Source organism: Austrofundulus limnaeus, unplaced genomic scaffold (genome assembly GCF_001266775.1).
Source record: "Austrofundulus limnaeus strain Quisiro unplaced genomic scaffold, Austrofundulus_limnaeus-1.0 Scaffold17, whole genome shotgun sequence".
Lineage (NCBI taxonomy): Eukaryota > Metazoa > Chordata > Actinopteri > Cyprinodontiformes > Rivulidae > Austrofundulus > Austrofundulus limnaeus.
The window spans coordinates 2,704,657-2,710,344 of NW_013952419.1; the positions used below are offsets into that span (position 1 = coordinate 2,704,657).

At 39.9% G+C, this 5,688-nt stretch overlaps 2 protein-coding genes across 2 annotated transcripts in view; both read right to left on the reverse strand.

Moving 5' to 3' along the window:
- The window catches only part of trim47 (tripartite motif containing 47), a gene marked incomplete at its 5' end in the record, with an annotated part of 9,602 nt that extends 8,932 nt beyond the window's left edge, over positions 1–670 (reverse strand). The window contains 1 exon segment of the mRNA XM_014003276.1: positions 447–670. Coding sequence (XP_013858730.1) covers positions 447–629 — 183 coding nt within the window.
- A 585-nt stretch (positions 671–1,255) lies between these two features.
- The window catches only part of LOC106514148 (FRAS1 related extracellular matrix 2), a gene marked incomplete at its 5' end in the record, with an annotated part of 90,770 nt that continues 86,337 nt past the window's right edge, over positions 1,256–5,688 (reverse strand). The window contains 8 exon segments of the mRNA XM_014003277.1: positions 1,256–3,677; positions 3,944–4,090; positions 4,164–4,351; positions 4,504–4,630; positions 4,726–4,860; positions 4,969–5,096; positions 5,192–5,299; positions 5,378–5,570. Of these exon segments, the coding sequence (XP_013858731.1) occupies positions 3,147–3,677; positions 3,944–4,090; positions 4,164–4,351; positions 4,504–4,630; positions 4,726–4,860; positions 4,969–5,096; positions 5,192–5,299; positions 5,378–5,570 (1,557 nt within the window). The 3' untranslated portion in view covers positions 1,256–3,146.

A 5,688-nucleotide genomic window follows, 5' to 3' on the forward strand; every position in this document is an offset into this window, starting at 1 on the left:
TTTTGTCTCTCATAGTTGAGGTCTACCTATGATGTCAATTAAAGGCCTCTCTCATCTTTTTAAGTGGGAGAACTTGCACAATTGGTGACTGACTACTTATTTTCCCCACTGTACTTGCACAGTTTGGTTGTCTCCAGTACTGTATTTCTTAGTTCTAGATTGTGTTATTGTTCAAATATATATATATTTCATTAAAAAAAGCTTTACTTACACTGTAAGTAACAGTGAAGCCAGCTTAAACAGGTATCGTGGCAACAGCATCTCTACCTACGACGCTGCGTGATGTGAAAACTAGATATTAAATAATAACATTTAATTAGGTCATTTTCTTTAATAACATAGCTATAGAGTGGTCAGACATGATAACAACAACTCTGGCACGCCTTCGGTTGAGAAAATGGCAGAGTAAAAAAAATAAAAATAAAAAGGATAATGTGCCAACTTACCGTCCGGCACTGAGGACACTGATAACCGTAGTCTCCGCCATTTTCATCCCAATGCATACAGATGCAAAACCGACAGAAATTGTGGCCGCATTTGAGTATGACTGGGTCTTTGAAGCACTCCAAACATATCGCACAAGTCAGCTCTTTCTTCAATTCGTTTCCAGCTGCTGCGGCTGTCGCCATGTTTTGTAGTCAACACTCTCGTCAACGCTGCAGCCCAAGCCGGAAGTGACGAGAGAAGTTGGAGGAGARGAGAGAGCGCGCGCATTTGGGCTGCGTCATCGTCCGTCGGAACCAATCAGATTTTACGCTCGGACTTCCCATGAAAAAAACATTAATAATCCCATATTTGTGATATTTGACTGATCAATAAAACATATTTGATTTTACACAGCTAATTAGATATGAATGTTTAATCTCAAAMCTTTAACATGATTAGACAATTAAATAAAAACAGTATCTACATTAAATTACTGACGTTGTTGAACAACTTTGGATATTTGATGAGGATTTGTCATTTTACTTGTRTAAAGTTTACAGAACATTACACTTTTGTACGGTGGCCTAAGATCCTGTGATGCAGAAATGTTGGTTCATGCCTCTGTATTGGCTGCTTAACTTTACAGTTTTATTAAAAATGTTACAAATGATAGAACCCATAATGCATCCACAACTACATCGCTTCATATCACCAATCTCTACCCCTATTCTCCCAGAAAAAAAACTTWATTGTTGTCCTGACAATCAGTATTCACACAGGCTGATGAGATCTGGTAACCAGCTCCACGGTTCAGTCACCATCTCTAAGATTAATCCTAAAATGTAATCTTTATTGTTTTTATTCATGTTTTGCAAATTATGTGCATTCATTTAATGTATGAATTTGACTCAAACGTACAACTCAGTTCAACGACAACAACTTGCCAGCAGGCACCAGTAAACAATATTTATTTTAATTACATATACTTAAAAAACAATTCATAAAAAGACGAGGTGAATACCACAATTGTGCTGAAACTGTTGTGAACATGTGTGTGTGTGTGTTGGGGAGGGGTGACTGGTTGTGGTATATAATGTACATCACATTGCATAGCTTGTGTTGACGTGTGAAGGATGTTATGCAAAAAAAAGTGCACATGATGTCAGTTATGGTGTCACTTCCAAACTTAAGGCAAAAAAAAAAGAAAAKAAAAAATCAGCTGGATTTAAAATCTTCACATTTCTCAGTGATTCACACCTCAGTAACCTATGTTCATCACCACGCCTGCAAACCCTGGTAAAAATCAGAAATAAACCATACAGTGATTATTAACAGCACCATAATAAGACAAACATTTAAGGACATTAAYCTCAGCATGTCGTGTGCTCACAGCAAGGTGACACACAGGTTTAACAATAAACATGAACATATTTTTCACCAATGATACAAACAGATTTAGGAGATTATGAATGAGGTGTTTCTGATGGAGATCTATAAGCAGCTTTTTATTTGCATCACTTGTCAGAAAAACCCCCCAAATCAGAACACTTAAATGCTGCACATCACTTTAAAGTTTAGACAAACCTAATGTGAAAGAAAATAAATCTGTGAGAAATATTTGTATGGTCACGGCATCAAAACCTTACAGTGTAACATAAACATAAAAAGCAGCTTTGTAGAGCGTCTCCTCAGTCAGAAATGTCACAAAACGAAGCAAAAAATACAAAAGAGAACTCCTGARATGAGTGCCTTTTGACATACATGCCTCAACTTATGTTAAAAAAGTGTCTATTTTGAATAAATAAGACATTTCCACAGTGGATCAACAACAGTGTATAGTACAAAGACATGAAACACTTTAAACCCGTCACAGAGTTTACAAGTTGTCTGAATAAAACACAATATAAAAAAATGGACAATAAGCATTTTCAAAACTTTCCTTATCACGTGATATCTCAACATTTGAAACTGATTTCGGACTTATTAAGACTGAAGCAGTTTCCTAAAAATGACCAATTGTGTAGTGTGGCTAACCATGACTGATGCTATTGTGATTTGTTTACATTTTATGTCATGCATTGTCCTAACAAGTGCAATGTTTTATTTTGTGCTGATATTAGGTTTTAAACAGTTTTTTCATTGTTATGTTGCTAAAGGCCTAAATGAGACATGCGTTGCAAATTAGCTTAGATTATAAATGCCATAGTATGATATTTGTTCATACTTACTTGGATTTCAGCACTTTTATTGTGCTATTCTTGAAAACTTTAGAGTGTATGTGCAACATAACATTGGGGTGATTCTTTTTTTTCAGTACAACTGTTGCTTTAGGTGGGAACATCATTTTGTTTATTTTGCTGGTGTTCCACCAGCAGCACTAAATTTTTAACTTGGTCGGCAGGACGGATATGAAAAGTATTCCCCAGGTGCCTAGGACTGWCCTAAAGGATTAGAGTTTCTTCAGGCACTTTAACTTCATAAAACCAGAGGAAGAGACAGGAAATACTGCAGTGATGAATTAAACAGTAAACATGAGTGATAAGCTGTTTGATCATGGATGATTTCAATATAGCCTCCCCCATTAACAGGCACACTTATGAACACGTTTGATCATTTAGATTTTTGGCATTATGGGATTAATACCAATTAAAAATAAATAAAAATATATAAAACCCCCATAATAATCCCCATATTAATCTGTCCATCCGTGCCTTCACTGCTCAGACCTCTGAGCTGTTGTGGCAGTCTTGCATCCTCACCACAAGCATGGGCTCAGTACTGATGGATCCTTTCACCACCTCCTGTACCCCCTCTCTCCATCCTTCCTTCCCATCCTTCTGTCTGGATCTCAGCACTAGCGTGATGGCGATGATGACAAGCACGGTGAGCAGCAGCCCCACCAGCGCCCCCACCACGCTCACCAGACCCTCCTCGTCCTCGACTGCATTCAGCTCACCGGGTTCTCCCCGGCCATCGAAGAGCTCATTGGACCCCCCAGACCTCCGTTTGGTGCGGTCCAAGGCAATATGCATAATGTTGGTACCGCGGTTGCCGTCTACTCCAATGTCTTCGGCAATTTCTGGGCTTTCATTACCAGCAGACCTCCTCCCGCGGTAGCCCAAAGCAAACCCATCGCTTGCYGAAACAAAGGAGTGAGACTCCAGGCTGCGTTTTCCGATGCCTCTGTTAGCGTTCTCTTTGGAGCGAACTGTGTAAATGGTGTGTATGAACCATTCACGGCCTGCAGCAACCTGAAGAGAAGAGCAACAACAACAAAAAGAGAAAATGCATTATCTATGAAAATTTAAAAAATAAACTTTGGGGTTGGGAAAACTTTAAACGAGTTCAAACGTTTGAAGAAGGATTCTCTGGAAAGGTTAAGAACCACAATTTATTATCCTTTGTATAGATAGGTTTTGGAGAAATTAAAGTGCAATTCTGTCCAGGTTAATACACAAAAAGTAGCTCACAACTGTGGCTGATCGGTCAGGAAAAGAAACATGAAGTAGTAGGATACCTGGAACATAGCTGTAGAGTCCAGTCTAAATCCATCAGACCCTGGTTGTCTGACTAGAGACACAGCTGATGGATCATCTACTGCAAGCACAGCATTGAAACTGACATCACCAAACACACGAGCCTGAGTCTCTGGCTGAGCCTTGTCCTGATGACGTAAAGGAAGGTGATTAAYGCAATCCCTTGTTAGTCATTGAAGTGAAAATCCTCAGGATACTCACAAGAATCTTAAATCTGTAAAGCAGTGATGGGGAGTCAGCCAAGCAGCCGAATTCAAACTTGGTCGGGTTATATTTTGGTATGTATCCATCAGCACCAGTGCAGAGAAACACCTTCTCTATGTTGCAGAAGAAAGAATCCCCCAGGTTTTGCACCGGATCCACCATAACACGACCATATATGGTATCTCCTAAAACAGGTAGAAAGTGGGTGAATCTAAAATACTRAAATTTTGAATGAACTAAAAATCTATATACTTCAAAAAATGCCATCTTATTCTTTCAGTGCCTTCCAGCTTAAACCTTAACAGCATAAATCTATGTAATGCATGTACATTTCTACCTTCAGAAAAGGCTATGTCACTCTCTTGACCAAAACCCTTCGATCCATCAGAAAGCCACTGGTTCTTTTTGGACAGCAACARCATCTGAGTGTTCAAACTGAACTCCACTGCAACTGGGTCACTCACCTGAAAAAGGATGCAGCTGAGTAAGCTGAGTAAATGCAGCTAATAAGGAAAAACAAGGAAAAAAAATCCAATATCCATAAGATTTAATTTCTTACTTGCTGGAATCGAATGTTGAGGTCAAAAGTGACAGGTTCTCCTGGACTGCAGTTAGGTGGGACAGTGTATTCTATGTTCTGAACGGTTGTACAGGGGACCAGCTTTATCGTGTAAGTCCCAGAATAATCTCGTACCTGTGATGGGGAGAAATGGAAAAGCTTCAGATTGTATCGGTCCACTCCCCTTGTGTTGACTTCAGGTTGTAGATYGTTACAGAATAGGAGAAAATATTATGGTCCTACTGCAAAATCAGAAATGAAGGTCCACTGTTGGACAGGTTGGTTGTAGGTGGGCTCACTCCTCACTAGGGTGAGGTTAAATGTAAGGCCGGGGTGATCCACACTTATCACCATGGATGACATGGAGGTTTCTGGAAAACGTTGAGAGGTTTGTTAAAAAAGAAATAGATGAATAGAAAAGTGGATAGTCCAGTTATATCAGTTTTGTCAGCTTTGTTAATTCTACCTGAAGAATGAGACTCCACAAACAGACCCCTGAAATGAGCCCTGGTGCGGAAGTTTACCACCAAACGTCCCTGCTCATTGATGCGCATGCTGGTGGGATACAACGAACCTGGACAAAACAACGCACAAAATTTAAGAAAAAACTAAAGCTACTTTCAAACACAACTTTCTGTTAAAATGGGCTTACCCTGTAGCTCTGCCTGAGGGGGACTGCCAATGCCCTCCTTCCAGAGAATGGCTGTGTCGTACACAAAAGTGAGGCGGAGCTCCGACTGAAGATCAAAGTGCTGCCAGCCGCCGGCGCCCATGGGGGAGTGGAACACGTACGACACATAAAGAGGCACACGCAGGGTCACGTAGGACTGGACCAGGTTCAGCACCTGTAAAGAGGTTTCAACTGGCAGTTAGTGAAGAAGTGATGTTGCTTCAAATCAATCAATCAATCAATCAATCAATCAATCAATCAATCAATCAATCAATCAATCAATCAATCAATCA